The sequence below is a fragment of the Melanerpes formicivorus genome, unplaced genomic scaffold (assembly GCF_026170545.1).
Source record: "Melanerpes formicivorus ecotype bairdi unplaced genomic scaffold, bMelFor1.0.p_v2 SCAF_38, whole genome shotgun sequence".
NCBI classification, from domain to species: Eukaryota; Metazoa; Chordata; class Aves; order Piciformes; family Picidae; genus Melanerpes; species Melanerpes formicivorus.
In genome coordinates, this window is record NW_027142390.1 from 495,609 (window position 1) to 513,435 (window position 17,827).

The window sequence follows — 17,827 nt, forward strand, 5'->3', positions numbered from 1 at the left end:
CACACCTCGGTCACCGCAGCGGCTGTTGGTGGGGTGAGGAGCCGGGTGGCGTGACCGGGCGGTGTGCGTGGGGATTGTAACGGACTGAGGCTGGGGGAGCGAGAGGGCACAGAGGAGGAGCTCCCCGTCCTGCAGCAGCCGCTGCCCGCTGGGCCCGGGCCGCTACGGGACAGGCGCTCCCCCTCGCTCCGCTGCCGAGGGCTGACCGCAGCGGCCCCCGGCTCCCCGCAGCATCCCGCGGTCCAGCCGCTCCCCTGCTCAGAGCCCCTCTGCGGCGCCGGGAGCTCCCGGCTGCTTGTGGCCGCTGTCTGTCGGGCGCTCCGCGGCTGTCTGTCCGGCCGGCCGGCGGAGGCTGTTCCCGGCGTGGGGCCCCGGAAGTCCTCCCTCCCGGCGCGGGGCGCCCTGCGCGGGTGCGGGGCCGCTCTGGCCGGGGCGGGGCGGGCCCAGGTGGGGCGCGGCGGCGCGGGCTGTGTCGGAGCCATGCGGGCGGCCGGCGGGAGCCATGCACGGGGAGCGGGCGCTGCTGTCCGGCCGGGCCAAGGTACGGTGGGGCGGGCAGGGGTGCACCGGCCCGGGGCTGAGCGTCGCTTGGTTCCGCAGCGGCTCGGCCCTGGGCGGCGGGAGGAGCGGGGCCGGGCCCCCCGGCCCTGCCCGCTGCCAGCCGGAGTGTGCCTGGGTACCCGCGCGGTCCGGCTGCGCTGCAGTAGCCTGGAACTGATCTTTGCGGGACCGGCACTTCGCAGCTCGCTGCCGGTCCGCCTGCTCGCAGGGTGCATCGCGGCGGCCCCGCAGGACGGGCTGTCAGAGCCCCGAGGAACGCTTGGTTCGCTCTGGAGCACGGACCTGGTTCTCGGGTTTCTTATTTGCTCTTCTCCAAACAGCACTGGGAGTACCTTGGGTTTGCTGTGGGCTTGATCTGCGGCCCTTGCTCTTTCACTGTCACCACCCATCTCTTCAGTCGCTGGCTGACTTGGGTGCCCTGTCTTGCTTTGGATGCAAGTTTTTGGTTGTTTGAGACCATAAAGGTGGTTTCAGTATGAGGGCTTTGCTTTCTTCTCAGCCTTTATTAGATGTCTGTAGAGCACATGAAGCTCAGACTGTTGTTCCTGTGCCCTGGCCAGCTGAAAATGGGTATTTCTGCAGAGTTGCACCCTCTGGTCACGTTGGCTGGCACCAGTAAGAAAAAGTTTTCTGTTAGTGAGGCTTACCCTTGTCTCTCTCCTTGCCTAGATCGAGCGATTGGAAGTCAGCAGCCTAGCGCAGACGTCCAGCGCAGTGGCCTCAAGCACTGATGGCAGCATCAATGCAGACTCTGTTGATGGGACCCCCGACCCTCAGCGTACAAAAGTGGCTATCACACACTTGCAGCAGAAGATCCTGAAGCTGACCGAGCAGATCAAGATCGAGCAAACCGCCCGCGATGACAACGTGGCAGAGTACCTGAAACTGGCCAACAATGCAGACAAGCAGCAGACTGCCCGCATCAAGCAGGTGTTTGAGAAGAAGAACCAAAAGTCAGCCCAGACCATCTTGCAGCTGCAGAAGAAGCTGGAACATTACCATCGGAAGCTGCGAGAGATTGAGCAGAACGGGATCCCTCGGCAGACAAAGGATGTCTTCAGGGACATGCACCAGGGCTTGAAGGATGTCGGAGCAAAAGTCACTGGCTTTAGCGAGGGAGTAGTGGACAGTGTGAAAGGCGGGCTGTCCAGTTTCTCCCAAGCCACACATTCAGCAGCAGGAGCTGTGGTTTCCAAACCCCGGGAGATTGCGTCCCTCATAAGGAACAAGTTTGGGAGTGCAGACAACATTGCTAATCTGAAAGACTCCTTGGAAGAAGGCCAGGAAGATGGGGCAGGAGGCAAGGCTCTAGGCATTATTCAGAATTTTCAGTCGAGCCCAAAGTATGGCAGTGAAGAGGATTGCTCCAGTGCCACATCGGGCTCCGTGGGAGCCAACAGCACTACAGGAGGCCCTGTGGGAGCTTCCAGCTCCAAAACAAACACTCTGGATATGCAGAGCTCAGGGTTTGATGCAATACTGCATGAAATTCAAGAAATCCGAGAGACACAGGCGAGGTTGGAAGAGTCGTTTGAGGACCTCAAGGTTCGCTACCAGAGGGATTACTCCCTAGTAATGCAGACCCTGCAGGAGGAGCGCTACAGGTGGGTGCCTTTGGCTTGTCTGGGTGCTGAGTGCTGCGAGCAGCAGGGCAGCAGAGACTTGGGTAGTGCTACTCAGTGGGCTCCTCCCAGCTGTGGGAGGCTGGGAAATTCTGAGTTTTCTCAGGATTTCACCCTCCCGGCTTTGTCTTCTGTAAATATTGTTACCTCCCTTTCCATGCAAGAAAGAAACAGCGAGGAAAGAGGTTACTCCCTAGTGTCCTCAAGATAAAACGTCAGACAGGTTTAGAAAGCTATCTCAAAAGACCAGCAGTAAGTTGACTCAGTTACTGTTGTCCAGGCAGTGCTTTGTACTGAAAGAATCCTGCTGAGTTTTGGGTCAAGGCAAGAGACAGGGCACCTGTGGATAGCATCCTGACTGCCTTCTCCAGCACTCAGATCCCTAGCTACCAGAGACAGGAATACTCAGCTTCCTTAGGGCTCTCCAGAAACACAGGATCTTGCCCATGTGCCAGAACTTGGCTATCCTCGTCCTTTCTCCAGGCAGCCTCGCAGTGGAGGGTTCAGTATTACGAAGTTAAATTAAATGTCATGGTGAAGTGCTGAAGGAATGTCATTCCTCCCCCTTCCATGCTGGATGGGAGAGAGCTCTTGTGCCCTCTGCTTCCAGCAGAAGGTCTTTGAGTCTTCCCCAGGCTGGGGCCTTGTCCCCAGGCCCTGGAGGGAAGAGCTCTGCAGTTGTCCAGGACACTGCAGCCTAAATCAACCAGATTCTGAAACTGGGCCTTAAGTAACAAATGTGAGAGTCCCAACCTCTCATTCTGGTGGAGCAGAGCAGGCTTTTGTAACCAGCTCGCTTTGGGCCAGGCTGCAAAGTGCAGCCAGCAGAGCTGCAGGGTGTGGGGACAGGCTCTCTGACCTGCCCTGTGCCACTTGTATTGGTTTGCACAGTGTGACATGGAGCTGCCCTGCAGCTCTTTAGACAGGCTGGTGCCAGATGATTGGGAGAATATTTGAAAAGGCTCATGCTGCTGGATCCCACAGTGACAGCCAGCTCTGTGTGCTGTGCAGAGCTCAGCCTGCTGGATCCCACAGTGACAGCCAGCTCTGTGTGCTGTGCAGAGCTCAGCCTGCTGGATCCCACAGTGACAGCCAGCTCTGTGTGCTGTGCAGAGCTCAGCCTGCTGGATCCCACAGTGACAGCCAGCTGTGTGTGTGCTGTGCAGAGCTCAGCCTGCTGGATCCCACAGTGACAGCCAGCTGTGTGTGTGCTGTGCAGAGCTCAGCCTGCTGGATCCCACAGTGACAGCCAGCTCTGTGTGCTGTGCAGAGCTGGGGCACATAAAGCCACACCAGCACTGCTCTCTAATTCTGCTTTGCAGCAATCCCTGATCTGCTGCCCAGCACAGCAGCTTTGGTTCATGGCACCTCATTGTCATGGGGTCACATAATGAAATGATGTGGAGTCTGATCTTCTGCTCCCCAGCAGAGAGGGGTCCTGTTTGTTGCTGTGTGGGTTGTTGTTTCGCACATACAGCAGTGGCCATTCATGGTGGAAGGCTGTGTGCAAGCATGGTACAGCTGAAGGACTGTCCTGACAGTGCAGTAGAAGGCCTTGGGGACCCACAGATGTTGGCTGCTGCACTGGCTTCCTACTGCCTAAAATTCTTACACCAGGTTCACATAGGTCCTCAGGCTAGTGCAGTTTGATGTCATACCTGCCATGGGCCCTCAGCCTTGGCTGAGGGCTCCCTCGAGGTGAGCCCAGAGCCTGACCACTAACCAAGGCAGCCTGGAGTGAAAAGCTTCTGGGAAAATCTGTGTTTGACTTAGAAATGCTTAAAAGGATAGAAATTTAGAGCTGCTGTCTGGAGTGGTGATGCACATTCATTAAAGGTGTGCCCTACAAAGGACCAGTTAAACCACTGTGTGCCCTTGTCTGTGCAGGCTCTCAGAAGGAAGCAGCAACTGCAGGATCCACAAGAAGCTCCCAGGGTAATCACAGTGAGATTAATATCTTGCTATGCCGATCCTGATTCTTGGTTGATAGCTTCTGCAAGCTAAAGTAGCATGGAGATAAAAGCCAACATCCCTCTGGGAGCTGGAAGGTTGTGTGATGTGTCTACGGGCAGAGAGGATGCTGTGCAGTGGTGCAGAGGGCTGGTGCTTGTTCCTCCAACTGGGCACCCATCTCTCTTCAGGAGAACGTGAGGAGGTGGGAACGGAGGGTGTGGTTTGGAGCTGAACCTTCACATTAATTTTAACTGGCTTTAAAAGCTCTAAGTATCTCGTAACTGCTCCTGGAAGCTTTCAGAAACAAGCCTTGAGTTCAGTTAGAGCTTAGAAAAGAAGTCTTTTGGAGAGGTTTGCTCATGGGGCAGCACTGGGTGTTGGTGCTGTACTGGGAAGCTGGAACAAAGCAGGTGCTGTGTCCCGCTCCTCATCCGTTTCCTCTCTCTCGGCTGCTCTGTGTATTGCAGCTTCTGGCTTTTTTCCCCTTGCCTCTTCCTGCAGTTTCTGTTTCTCAGCTGTGGTTTATCTCACAAGTTTTCTGTGACCTCCTCAGCCTGCTCCTTCCCTGTCCTAGCTTCCAGACCTTGCCTTCCAGCTGCTGGTTTGGGAGCTGGCTGTGGGGCAGGACCTGCTGGTGCGGTCGCTCCAGTTCCCTGCCCTGGTGCTGCCAGGTGCCCAGCTGACCCAGCCCAGTGGCACTTGGCAGGGTGGGCCGTGCTGTGCCACCCTGCCCTCCTGCCAGCAGCACGTGCCAGCAGCAGTGGCTCCTGCAGGGCTGAGTCATGGAGGAAGGAAGGTTCCGGCAGCTCTTTGGCCCTGCTGTCCCTGCAGCAGTGGAGGGGACGCTGGGGTGGCTGCTGCTTATCTCATCGGGTGGAAGGTGCTGGTTGTTTACTGATAGGAGCAGGGACTTGCTGTGCTCTTGAGACTGAAGTCAAGTTCCTGCTGTGTGTTTCCATCTCTCCTGTCCCTTTAGGAACCTGTTTGTGCACAGGGAAGTCATGAGCTCGTGAATGTGGATCGTGGCCAGCCCCAGGGCTTGGGTTTCTGCTCTAGCCTGGCACCCTTGGAAAGGGCACTCCGGCCTCCATGATGCTGCCAGGAGAAATCCACCAGCTGCAGTGCTGGGCACTGCTGCTGTCATTGATTTGCTTTTGCTGTAGTCTCAGTTGCTGGACTTCGGTCTGCCCTCAAGGCTTATTTTAAAACAGGTCAAATGGGATAAGTCTTTGGGGTCCAGGAGGGTTGAAGAGGTCTTTCCAGAGCGTGGCTGGGCAGCAGAGGCAGCATGTAGGGCCAGGTGACTGCTGACCCAGACAGGAAAGCGCTGAAACCTCCCTGCACAGCTAGCTCTCATCTTCCACAGCAGAGGCTGGGAGTGGGAAGCTCACTGTGATGTGTTGGGAGCAGCTCCTGCTCCCTTGAGAGCCAGCTCTGCTCCTGTGTATGGACCAGGTAGTGGACCTGGGGTGTACTGCAAGCAGGTACTGCTTTGGGCTGCTGCTCTGCTGCTGAGAGCTGTGTGTTCAGAGTGTAGCAAATGTGTTTGGATGACAAATAAAGATCAGATGAAGTCTTGGATGACATAGCTGTTGGAAAAGAACCATCCTGAGAGATGCTGAAAGATAGATATTAAACTCCACTCACAGTGTACTGTGAAGAGCTTTTAGCATCAGCCTGGTCAGATTCCTTACTCAGCAGAGCTCCTGCTGAGTGCAGATGAAATGGCTTCTTCACCACATCTCCCCACACACACACTGGCAGACCTTTATTTTGCAGCTGTTACTTTAAATGCCTTAAAACTCTTTCAATAGACAGATGGTCATAACTGTGTTTCTTAGGCTTTTTCAGATAGTTTCATAGTTTCATAGTTTCATTCAGGGTTGGAAGGGACCACAAGGATCATCTAGTTCCAACCCCCCTGCCATGGGCAGGGACACCCCACACTAGATCAGGCTGGACAGAGCCTCATCCAGCCTGCTCTTAAACACCCCCAGGGACGGGGCCTCGACCACCTCCCTGGACAACCCATTCCAGGGTTTCACCACTCTCATGGTGAAGAACCTCCTCCTCACATCCAGCCTGAATCTCCCCACCTCCAGCTTCATTCCATTCCCCCTAGTCCTATCACTACCTGATATCCTGAGCAGTCCCTCCCCAGCCTTCCTGTAGGCCCCCTTCAGATACTGGAAGGCGACAATTAGGTCACCTGGGAGCCTTCTCTTCTGCAGACTGAACAGCCCCAACTCCTTCAGTCTATCCTCATAGGAGAGGTGCTCCAGCCCTCTGATCATCCTCGTGGCCCTTCTCTGGACACGTTCCAGCACCTCCACATCCCTCTTGTAATAGGGGCTCCAGAACTGGACACAGTACTCCAGGTGGGGTCTCACCAGGGCTGAGTAGAGGGGGAGGATCACCTCCCTTGACCTGCTAGCCACACTTCTCCTGCTGCAGCCCAGGATCTGATTGGCTTTGCGGGCTGCAAGTGCACACTGAGAGCTCATGTTGAGCTTTTTGTCCACCAGCACCCCCAAGTCTCTCTCCTCAGGGCTGCTTTCCAGCCAGTCACTGCCCAGCCTGTATTTGTGCCTGGGATTGCCTCGACCCAGATGCAGGACCCTGCACTTGCTCTTATTGAACTTCATGAGGTTGGCTTGTGCCCACCTCTCCAGCCTGTCAAGGTCCCTCTGGATGGCCTCCCTTCCCTCCAGCGTGTCTGCTGCACCACACAGCTTGGTGTCATCAGCAAACTTGCTGAGGGTGCACTCAATGCCACTGTCCATGTCCCCCACAAAGATGTTGAATAAGACAGGTCCCAGGACTGATCCCTGAGGGACTCCACTTGTCACTGGCCTCCACTGGGACATGGAGCCATTGACAGCCACTCTTTGGGTGCGGCCATCAAGCCAGTTCCTTATCCATCCAGTGGTCCACCAATCAAACCCATGTGTCACCAGTTTGGAGACCAGGATGTGGTGTGGGACAGTGTCGAAGGCTTTGCTCAGGTCCAGGTAAACGACATCAGTTGCTTGCCCCTCATCTATTAATTTTGTCACCTGCTCATAGAAGGCCACCAGGTTGGTCAGGCAGGATTTGCCCTTGGCAAAGCCATGCTGACTGTTCCCAATCACCTCTTCACCATTCTTTTGAGTGAGTAGTGACTCCAGGAGGATCTGCTCCATGATCTTTCCAGGCACAGAGGTGAGACTGACTGGCCTGTAGTTCCCTGGTTCCTCCTTCTTGCCCTTTTTGAAGATGGGGGCAATGTTTCCCCTTTTCCAGTCTGTGGGGACTTCACCAGACTGCCAGGACTTTTGAAATATAATAGAGAGGGGTTTAGCAACCTCATCTGCCAGTTCTCTCAGCACCCGTGGGTGTATCGCGTCGGGTCCCATGGACTTGAACACTTTCAGGTTCTTCAGATGATCACGAACCTGATCTGCACTTACAATGGGCAGTACCTGATCTGCACTTACAATGGGCAGTAAAGATCAGTACCCTGGTTCCAAGTAGTGACTCCCAGAAGATGTAGGAAACCTGACATGACTCTGAATGAAGTGTGCCCATGCCCTGTGCTTCAGCTGAGCACCTGGCAGCTTTGTGGGGGTCTTCTACAGGACCATCTCCAAGATACTTGAGACATCCAGCACCAGTCTATTACACATGTTTCTGTTCTACTCTTGTTAATCTAGAGGCCAGTAGTTTAAAGGAGAATTTTCATGTTTTAGTTAGTAAAAAATAATTCTGGACTCCAGTGAGGACTTTTCCGTACCTGAAATCCAGTGGGATTTGATCCGTCGAGGCCCTGCTGCGTTCAGGCAGGTTCTGAGTCTGCTGCGTAGGCAGAGCCTGCACTTTTCTGTCAGTGTGAGCATCATCTCAACCCTCTGGACAGGTGTCCTGTCCCTTTTATTTTTGTGGTACCTCAGAGCTAAATGTGAGCCTTTCTTCCCCAGGCAAACGCTGGCTTCAGGCCCTGGAAGTCACATGAACCCCCCTCAGCTTTTCCAATTTGAACACCAGGAGAAAGCAGCAGGGAAAAGGCATTTTCTGAATTGCAGATAATGGGCCAAGGAGTGAGAAGGAGATGACTGGAGGAAGTGTAATTTCAAAAATAGGTCTGGGTAGGTTGTGAGGGTTTTTTGGTTGGTTTTGGGTTTTAAATAACCCAATTCCAGAGGCTGCCTGACAGGCAACTTTCCACAGGCGCAGCCGGCTCTGGGTGCGACCTGGAAAGGCTCTGGGGCCAAGCAGGGAGCTGCAGCCTGGGTGAAGAACAAGGAACTCAGGGCAGGGGGAAGGGAGCCAACACTTCTGTTAATCATGTTGTGCTTAAACTCTCAGCTATACAGATCTGCAGAGTTTCCTTATGCTTCCTGTAGATTGAGGTAGTTGTGGAGTTACTAAAATACAATTGTTCCTCCTTGGAGAGCAGGATTTAAGCTGCCTGGCAACAGCCATTTTCTGCAGGGTGTTTATGTGGGAGGAGGTTAAAAGACACAATCATGGCATTTCCAGGAGTGTTTGAGTCCCTTTTGGTGTAACAAACCCACTGCAGAATTTTGTAAGATAGTCACAGGCTGAACATTGCAAGGAATTGATGCTGCCTGTGGGACTTGGAGCGGGTTTGCTCAGGAGTTCCTGGTTCTTGGCCAGTTGGGGCTTTTAGGCTGGGTGGGAACAAATGGCAGTGCCAGGCTTCACAGGGCTCTTCCTTTGCTTGCAGCTGGGTGTCCTTGGGAAATCGGTTCTCTCCTGTCCTGTCTCAGCTGCACAGCTCTGGTGGCACTGTGCTGGGCCAAGCCCTGCCCGCTGCCGGTTGGCTTTAGCCTCAGTGCTGCCTGACCACAGGTGTTTCCTTGCTGGGAATTGTTGTGCCGTGGCTGACTCCTTAGTTTAAAGCAGGGTTGCACTGAGAAGGTAAAGCAAAGTTCTCTCCAGACCTGTGAAGTAAAAAGAGCACCTCAGGACTGTTTTTGAAGGCTAGCTTTTGCCTGTTGAGATTTAGCACTGAAGCATCAAACAGCTCTGGGAAAAGAGCAGAATCAGGACTTGTGACTTAGCTTCAGAACTTGTAATTTAATTACTTTTTCTAGATAAGTATTGTTTATTGCTTTTATGCATGCATGTGTGTTCATTAAATACAGGTGGACTCAGAATGGAGCTGAGCTTAAAGCAAGGCATTGATCTTCGTGTTGAATTCTTTGGAAGTGTCTCAGTTACGGGTACCAAGGTCAGATGATAAGATGTGTGTGGTCAGCTTCCTCCACGCTGTCACCACGAGTCAGTGGGACCAGAGCAGAAACAGCTCATGACAGCTGTGCCTATCCCTTAGCTGCCATCAGAGCTGTTTGTGATTAGCCCAGAGTCAGAAGCAAGCAGGGAACGTGGTGGAAGAGGCTGGCAGCGATGGTGCCCAGCTCCTGCTCCCGCCGCCTCTGTGTGTGTTTACCTTTGGAAGCAGTAAACTTGTCTGACTCTGAATGGTATTGAAGCTTGAGCTGCTGGTAAATCTGGACTCAGAATTCCAAAGCCAAGGTGCCCCCCAGCAAAGGGGGCTGGCCCTGGGGTCAGTGTGAGGCTTCCTCGCTCAGGCACAGACCCCTGTCTCAGAGCTGCCCCAACACTGTGCTTTTGGGCAGGCCTCTTCCTCACTGCTGTTCCCAGTCCATGCACCAGGAGCAAACTGAAAAACAAGCCTGCAGGTTAATGATTCCTGTGCCCTCCTTACGAATGATGTGATCTTTGCTACTTCAGTTGCATCATCCATGGGAGATAAAGGAAGTCCAAGATGTCCATGTGACCTGAGATGTAGAGATCAGACAGGACCATCCTGCTCTCTGAGGTGTTGATCACTCTTCAGTGGTGTGCCATTTCCATGCCCATGACTGGTCCCAATTTAGATGAAACTGCTGAGGAGCTTATGGTATTGGAAGGGAACTGTTTGGTTTGCACCAGAGCTTGGGGAATAACTCACTCTGTTCTCTTACATGGCAGTGTGACACCCTGGGGCAGGGGCAGGGTTAACATTACCTTGCTTGCTAGGAAGGATTTCCCTCACTCCCAGTGAGGCCCTGCCTTCTGTCCTGTCCTTTTGTGAGAAGTGAGACAGCCTTGCTGCTCTGCAGCACAGTCTGATGGTGGTGGTCTCCTGCTGCTGCCCTTTGGCTGCCCGGCACTCACTAAAGCTGCTCACTGTGTTTGTCCTTGCTAGATGTGAGAGACTGGAGGAGCAGCTGAACGACCTGACTGAGCTCCACCAGAACGAGATCCTCAATTTGAAACAGGAGCTGGCCAGCATGGAGGAGAAGATTGCCTACCAGTCCTACGAGCGAGCCCGGGACATCCAGGTGGGTGACAGTGCCAAGGAGGTGCCAGCCCTGCCCGCCGGTCTCCAGGACACTTCTGTCGGTGGTGTTCGGGCTGAGTGCTCGAAGCCATGTTGCCAAACTGCATGTGGATAAGTTCTGAAAGGGTCTTCATTCCACCTCTGACCCTTGGGTGTCTCTCCAAGGAACTTCTCCCGCAGAGCAGGGCCGTGCCCCAGCAAGCAGGTTCATCGGCAGAGGGGCTGCTGCCGGCACCAGAGCAGAGCTCTTTGGGAAGCTGTGGCAGAGTGGGAGCCTGTGTCCCCTTGTGTGCAGGGCTCTAGAGGGGACTAGAAACTACTGGGCCATGACCTGAGCTCTGTTTTTACAGCCATAAACGGACCCTGGGGTGTGTCTGTGTCACTAATTTTAGAGCAGTGGTCCGCAATGGCTCCATGTGTCCACTGCACTGAGCCAGGAAGCCATTCCCCCTGTTGGGTTTGCCCAAATAAGGAACTATTCTGAGAAGAGAAGTTTCTTTCACTATGTAAAAGACCAAAGCTGTGGAAACAGAGCTTATGAAGTTGGAGAGCCTTGTGCAGAGCCAAAGATCTGGGAAATGATCTGAGCAGCCACTGAGCCTTCTGAAGAAAGGACCGTTCAGAAAGGGGTCTCAGGTCTGTTTTGAACACCTGGCTTGAGCAGACATCTCAGTTGTGGTCACTGACAGCAGATATTTATAGTTTGAGCAGAGAACTGTAGGTCAAAGTTCTCCCTCTTTCCTCCCCTGAGGTGCTTCAGCCAGATGATCTCTGGAGATGGAGCAGGTTGTGCTTTTGGCACGCTCAGATCCAGCCGTGGGATGTCCTCCCAGGGCACTTCTGCTTGGAGGAGCCTGAGCAGTCTTGCCCCACACTTTCAGGGACCATAGCTGCAGAGAAGCCCTCATGTTTCACTGACCTCCACAGACATGACGCAACGACAGAGAAATGTGACAGGTGGCAGTGACCCTTAAGTGAAGGGTGGAATAGATCAGTGTCTGTGGGCAGTGGTGCCATGGCCCCCGACAGTAAACAGGAGGTGTCCCACAGGACAATGTTACCGTGCTCAGGCTTTGTTCTCCTTGCCAGTTGAACAGGGCAGGAAGACATGACATAAAAAACTCAAAGCTGGGATTTCTCAGTAGCTTCTTTTTTCTAATCTCCATTTTGTGATGCATCACTTCTGGCATAAACTTACAAATTGGGAGGGACTGTTCCTCAGCAGTGCTGGGAAGAGGGGAAAGTGTGGAGTTCCTTGCAGGTAAAGCTAGTTCAGAGCATGGGCTGATGCTGCAGAGGGTCCTGGTTCCCCTTTCAGTGACCAGTCTGACAGAGACTGCTCCTTGCTGCAGACTTCTAGATGGTACCCAAAGCTGGCCTCAGTGTCCAGGGAAGGCAACTCTGAGGGAGGGATTAGTGGAAAAGTTCTATCTCCAGGAGCAGAAATGTCTCATTGCATTGTGGGACAAGCACAGCACAAGCCACTGCAAGGAAAGTGATGGAAATGGGGGGCTCTGGGGAGAGGAGAAAGGGTGCTGAATGGACATAGCACCCTTGTCTCCTTGGCCAGCTCCTGAAACCCAGGCTGGAGGGAGAAGCTCTGGGTAGCCCTCCCTTCCTGGACAAAGGCTGGGAGCCGGCAGCGTCCTCCTCCTGCAGGGTCTGGGTGGCAAGGTCTCAGGTGGGCATTGCACCACCTGCAGGGACAGGCAGCTGACAGTGCATGGTGGCACTGATGGGTGTCCCAGCAAAGCCTGCGGTCCCTGCCAGCCTCCCTGGTGTGACTGAGGGGAGGTGGTGTGCTACACACTGTGAAGTGGCACAGCGTCCTCTGCTGCAGGATGTGCAGTGACCCATGGCTTGCAGGAGGTGTGTCAGCTGTGAGGAGAGGAGCATGGCTCTTCTCTGGCCTGGTTGGTAGGGTAGGAATCGTGGGCTGGCTGCCCCCCTCTGGGGTGGGCTGGTGGGATGCTGGCAGCCCAGTGCTGTGTTCTTGCCGACAGGAAGCCCTGGAGGCCTGCCAGACCCGCATCTCCAAGATGGAGCTGCAGCAGCAGCAGCAGCAGGTGGTGCAGCTGGAGGGGCTGGAGAATGCCACGGCCAGGAACCTGCTGGGGAAGTTCATCAACATCCTGCTGGCCGTCATGGCTGTCCTCCTGGTCTTCGTCTCCACCGTGGCCAACTGCGTGGTGCCACTGATGAAGACTCGCAACAGGACGTTCAGCACTTTATTCCTGGTGGTTCTCATTGCCTTTCTGTGGAAGCACTGGGACGCCCTCACTGGCTACTTGGAACGCTTTTTGTCCCCTCCCAGATGATGGTGGCAGGAGCTGGCCGTGCCACCCGCCCGCCGGCGCGCCGGGCGAGAGCCTGGGCGGGCCGTGGCGGGAGCCAGTGGATCTGTTTACATTAGAGCAACGATTTCTCTGCCAGATGCATTGCAATAGTATTTTCTAGATTTTATTCAAGAACTCTTTTTGGTGAGGATCCTGGATAATTTTTATGTAGCATGGTTCTCTTTGGATGCAAATCTTGAGGTTCTTCGAAGCGTACAAAAGAAACAAACACAACACAGAGATGTGGAGCACGCCAAGGGGCACTTCGGATGTGGCTTCAGCTGCTGCGCTAGGTCCTGGCAGCAGCAGGAGAGCCTGGGGAGCTCACCGTGGGCCGGGCTCAGCCAGCGCTCAGCCTCCAGCAACGGTACCGCAGCGACCCCGCAACACTAAACTCGTACTGTGAAGTCTGCTCACATTCCATGGCCAGCTGCAGGCGCTCAGAGTGGTTCCCTCCCTTCACAAGAGCCAGGCAGCAGCGTGTGGATCTCCTGCCCAGCTCCGCGTGCGGGCTGGCCGCAGGCGCTGGCCTGGCTGGCGGCAGCACCGCCGGGCTCCCGGCCTCGCCCAGCAGCTGCCCAGGGGCCTCCTGCCACGGGCAGTAACTGCACAGCCGTGCTACAGTATTTTGGAGGAGTCCTTCAAACACGCCTCCCCAGGCAGAAGCCCTTGGTCGCACTTTGAAGGGTTTTTTTATATATGTATATTCACAGAGTAAAAGAATCCAAACGGCATACTTGAAGAGTGTAATACTCCAACTCTCAGTGCTTCCTTATGTTTCTAATAGGATTTTTTATTATAATTATTATTATTGGGGTTTTGTGGAAGGGGATGGGAGGGTCATTGCTTTCTTTTTTTTTTTCTTGCCTTTTTTTTCCCTTTTAAATAAAGAAGTGATGTTTTTAAATGAAGAAATGCGTGCGTAATTGTGACCCGCCTTGTCCTGATCCAGTTCTGAGAAGGACAGCGAGAAGTTTCTAGTGCCAGCCTGTCTGGAGCACAGCAGTGGTCATAGGCTGTGCTCTGTCGTCCTGAGCATGCAGATGCAGCATCATGGAAACCATCTGTCTTCTCCACACGTTCTTGTCGTGCAGGGCGCTCTTCTCTCCTCCAGATGTGAAGGAAAGTGTGTTTCTAGTTCTCATTTGCACCTCATCTCTCATTCCTGGCCTCAGGATAAGAATAAGGAATTTCTCTTCATCCCTTCCTAAGGAAAAGACATGTTCTTTGAAGGAAAGAGACACTGCACCAAGAGTCCACTCAGAAGAAAGGTTGTCTCAGAAGTCTCTCTGATGTAATTTTTAAATAAACCCCTAAAAAGTGAAACCAAAGTTTTCGTCCTGTCAGGCTCTGGTGAGACCATTTGTGTGTCTGTCCTGCAACTGCATTCACTCTGCTGGTTTCTGACTGGTGGCTCTTTCGCTGCAACAAAGCCAAGACTCAGCTTGCTTCTCCATGAAATCCAACAGGTCTCCAGGATTCTCTTTCAAACCATTTATGCTGTTGGTTAGATCTTTCTGTTTTCCTTCCTCCCAGGCTTAGGTTTCCTCTAGGAGCCAAATGTTACCCAAGTGACCTAAAGCAGTTGAAGTCACAGCCATGGGGCATGTACCTCGTGTGTCTTACACAGCAGCCCAGGGCTTCATGCTGCAGTTCAGGTTCTGGGTGCTGAGAAATTCCCTCAGACAAAGGTGACAGCCTGGAGCTGTGTGACCGCCAGCAGGGACGAGCTGCTGCCCTCCCACCACCCTCCTTCAAGGGTTCTGTCTGTCCTAATGCAGCTGCAGCAAACTCAGGTACCCCCTGCCCAGGGATCCCAGCACAGCTCTCCCTGCCCCCACCTGCACTGATCCACTCCTCTCCTACTTCAGACATAAGTTGCCAAAAGTGACAGTGCTTTCTGCAGGACTGCAGGCAGAGCAAACACTGCATCAGCATTCCCTCCCTAGGCCCTTCTGGCTCCAGTGAAGCTGTGCTGCTCAGCACCCTGCTCTGGCTGGTGGCACTGGATGGGTAACAATGGCTTCCTGTTAGCCAGAGCAGGTGTGAAGAGCAGTGAGCTCTGCTCTGGCACATCACTAAAAAGCTTGCTTGCCTTTACATCTGAGTCCTGGCCTTTGCAGCTCTGTGTTTCAGAAATGCTCGGGGTAGCTTTGTGTGTGGTCAGAGCAGGAAGGAGCTGGAAGTGAATGGATCTGGACGCTCAGTGTCGCTGGGCCAGCGTGTCTGAGGGAAGTGTTTGTCCCTCCTCTTCTTTAGAGCCTAATTCCATTCCATGTCTCAAGTCTCATCTTCAGTGAATGCCATTTGCTCATCTGCCAGAAGGCACAGGTTTAACAGAAACTTGGATCTCAAACCTGTTTGGTGAAGGCTGTGTTCCTGTGGTTCTGGATGATGTCTGTCTCGTTCTCTCTCCACAGCTTCATTCCAGAGAGCTGTCTGCAGTAGTGCCGTGTATGATGCTGCATCCACTTGTCATAGCCTCACACAACTGCCATGTGTTTTGCCTTTTGCATTAGCAGAACGTTTTGGGCTTTTCCTCCCTCTTCACTTCGAAGGTCTGTGGTGGTTTCTGATAGCTTAACAATGATTGTTGTTGGAGATGTGATTCTAGCTTTAACGTTCCCTTTCCTCGTGGCTGTGTTGCTGTCTCAGTGGAGCGTTCCTGGGTGCCGTGTAGCAGAGTTCCTGCCCTGGGTGTGAGTGTGTGTGTGAGTTCCTTCTATTAGCCTTCCTCATGGGTGTAAACTTTTTAGTGACCATCTCTGAGCTCTAGAATGTCTCCCTAAACATTTCCCGTCAGAGTTGGAATGATTCTGGACTTGCTTGGCTGTGTTTAGCACATATCAACTGGGTGTATGAGAGGGGAAGGAAAGAACGGGCTGTGTCAATTCACAAAGCAGCAGCTCCCATTGGGTCAGGTGAAGTGCCTCTGTTCCCCCTCCCCATAAGCTTTCACAGTGTAAGGAAGAAAGAAAATCTTAATGCAAAAAAAAATTGACCATTTTGAATTCTCTGAAGCTCTCTTTTCCCTCAGCCTCCTTAGCTCAGTCTCACGATGCCACAGTGTGCTCACAGCAGCTCCTGCAGGGCCTTGGTCGAGCCCTGCAAGTCTGTTCAGGCTGATCAGGTGAAATGCCACCCTCTGTCCCCCAGCAGCAGGACAGACAGGCACAGTCTCAGCTTCTCCAGTGTGCATCTTTGCAATGACAACACAGCGAAGGAAGCCAAGTGGCGAGGGGGGGTCCAGATCTGGGTTGCTTTGCCAGTTTTTAAGTGAATTCTGAATGTGGCTAAAGAGTTAAACCCCTGGGTGTCTGTGTTGTGTATGCCAGGTGGTAGAGTCGTAGGAATTGACTTAGCTGTAAGTGTGTTTTAAAGTGTAAAGAATAAAGAGCAAAACTCACTTGCACGGGTTGAGAAGTACAGAAATGACACTTGTGAACGTAACACTGTAGTCTGTAGATCTTAAGCTGCTAATTGTTGAGAGAGATTTACATTTGTCTTGTCTGATGGTCGCAGAGTCATCTGTGGCACTTTTACTGTATATAAAAAAACTTTAAATAAAGACCTCAGCTATTAACAGCAGCTTGGTTTGGATGCTTACACCTGGGCAGGGGGTGGTTGGGGTGTGTGGGAACTCAGCTGAGCCCTGACAGCTGAACACTGGAGTGAGTTCTCCATGGATCATATCATCAAATTTTGTCCTGCACCCAGCTGTGCCCTCCCTGGGCATGGCAAGGGCAAGTCGGCTCCACTGCTCTGTGAGGGCAGAGAAGGGGGAAGAGCAGCACTGCTGCCTTCCTCTCCCATGCCCTCCCAGTCCACCACAGCCTGGGACAGCCTCTCTGCAGGGCCCCCACAGGTATCTCACCCAGCATGGTGCTCCTCTGCCCTCCCAGCTGTAAGCCTGGGTTTGGAGGTGGGGACAGGTAGCTGAGGTGACCGAAGAACCAGCAAGCTGGTGCTGTGCTTTCCACCTCTGAGCAGCTCTGTGACCTGGGCTGTCCCAGGTCAGCAGGGATTGGGGTTGGATCTTCCTGCTGTGGACTCCTTCCTTACTGGGGTGGCCGGATCAGCTCTGTGCTGAGCCGATGTGCCAAGCAAAGTCTCGTTCCAGCCTCACCTGTATTTCTGATGTGGATCTTGCAGTGGAACTTCTCAGGCCCCAGCTCAGCTCAGAGTTCAGCTGGCAAGTCAGTCTTCGCTGACTGCAATCCCACTGACTGCAATCCCACTGCCTCCTCCAAGGAAAGGCAAGGGGTGGCGCTGCTGCGTGGCACTGCTGCGGGCCCCACTCTAAGCACAGGGATTTTGTCTGCCATGGCTGATAGAGGAATTTGTGAATTCTTCAGCATTTGTCCAAGCTGACAGTCAGCATATTCCTCACTGACTGGCAGAGAATGCTCATTCCTCTGGGGTCTGGCCTCAAGAACACAACAGAGAAGGGAAGGGCAATAGCTTCCTAAGGGGAAAGAGACAGTCATTGTCTCTGCAGAGAGATGTGAGAGCTGTAAACCCAGCAGGAGACCAAACCCAGAGGCAGCTGTTTGCAGTGATTTTCTCCTCCTGCTCTCCCCACAGCCAGGATGCAAACTCCAGCAGATAACAGCTGCAGCAAGTGCTTGGGGCTGCTTTCACTGGAGCTGCCTGGCTCAGGACGCATGTGGGGTGCTGCCTGTGAAGTTCAATGTCTCTTCTTTTGGGGTGATCACTGATAGGTGCTGGTTGGACTCAGTGTGGTTCTTGAAACATGGCTCAGGACCAGCAGCAGGGCCTGATGACTGAGGAGGGTGAAGGCAGTGGCCTTCTACTGCCCTGTCAACAGCTCTAATCCCATAATTTACAGGATTGGGAGCCATTACTCAGCTCTTTGGTTGGTCTGTGGGAAGTGGTTTGATGGCTCCACCCAGGTCCTGGGGGACAAATAGGGATGTGGCAAGGGTATGGCTATGCTGGGTTGCCACAGTGGGTTTGAAGAACTGGCTGAGCATTCTCGCTGGAGC

General features: G+C 53.6%; 1 protein-coding gene across 10 annotated transcripts in view; it reads left to right on the top strand.

Annotated features, from left to right (window-relative positions):
- Positions 1 to 16,394, top strand: part of TMCC1 (transmembrane and coiled-coil domain family 1) — a 113,582-nt gene extending 97,188 nt beyond the window's left edge. For 9 of the 10 annotated variants that reach the window (XM_068157715.1, XM_068157713.1, XM_068157718.1 and 6 more), the window contains 3 exons: positions 1,231 to 2,165; positions 10,351 to 10,486; positions 12,489 to 16,394. In XM_068157715.1, the coding sequence (XP_068013816.1) occupies positions 1,231 to 2,165; positions 10,351 to 10,486; positions 12,489 to 12,803 (1,386 nt within the window). In that variant the 3' untranslated portion in view covers positions 12,804 to 16,394. Of the gene's footprint in view, positions 1 to 457; positions 542 to 1,230; positions 2,166 to 10,350; positions 10,487 to 12,488 lie in introns of those variants that run through there. The other variant, XM_068157719.1, reaches the window with a different exon arrangement.
- Positions 16,395 to 17,827: the final 1,433 nt, after the last annotated feature.